The sequence below is a fragment of the Buceros rhinoceros genome, unplaced genomic scaffold, assembly GCF_000710305.1.
Source record: "Buceros rhinoceros silvestris isolate BGI_N320 unplaced genomic scaffold, ASM71030v1 scaffold1472, whole genome shotgun sequence".
Taxonomy (NCBI): Eukaryota; Metazoa; Chordata; class Aves; order Bucerotiformes; family Bucerotidae; genus Buceros; species Buceros rhinoceros.
Window position 1 is genome coordinate 11,674 of NW_010400438.1, and position 504 is coordinate 12,177.

Here is a 504-nt window from a genome sequence, read left to right on the forward strand (position 1 = left end):
CCGCTCGCGGGTCCCCGGGCTGTCCCAGCCAGGGGCGTCCCCGCTTGTCATCACCAGCTGGCGCGTGTCCCTCAGAGCTGGTGAAATGCCTGCCAGGTTCGGTGCCGCCACGGGCCACCCTCACCTGCAACAAGACGGGCAAGAAGGACAGCTGTGCCCTCACCTGCGCCTCCAAGGCCCGCTTCCTGCCAGGTACTGGCACCAGTGCCACCACCACCACAGGCAGGGGATTCCCATTTCCCTTCCTGGTCCAAACTGGGTGTGGGGAGTGGAGCGGCTGCATGGGCAGGGTGCAGAGCATCCACACAGCAGCCAGGGCAGGGAGGGAGGTGGTTGCTCAGGGGGGCTCATCACTGGGTGTAGATCCATGGGATGGGTCCCCAGTGCGGGATCCCCCTGGCAGGGTGCTGGGCATCACTCCCCCATGACGCAGCTGTGCGTCCCTGCACCACCCCGGCAAAGCATTACAGGGACCGGCCAGCCGCTCTGGCACCCCCCAACTCC

At 67.1% G+C, this 504-nt stretch overlaps 1 protein-coding gene across 1 annotated transcript in view; it reads left to right on the top strand.

The window, feature by feature from the left end:
• SCUBE3 (signal peptide, CUB domain, EGF-like 3) overlaps window positions 1-504 on the top strand; it is a gene marked incomplete at its 5' end in the record, with an annotated part of 11,056 nt that overhangs the window by 5,779 nt on the left and 4,773 nt on the right. The window contains one exon of the mRNA XM_010131835.1: window positions 76-285. Coding sequence (XP_010130137.1) covers window positions 76-285 — 210 coding nt within the window. The remainder of the gene's footprint in view (window positions 1-75; window positions 286-504) is intronic.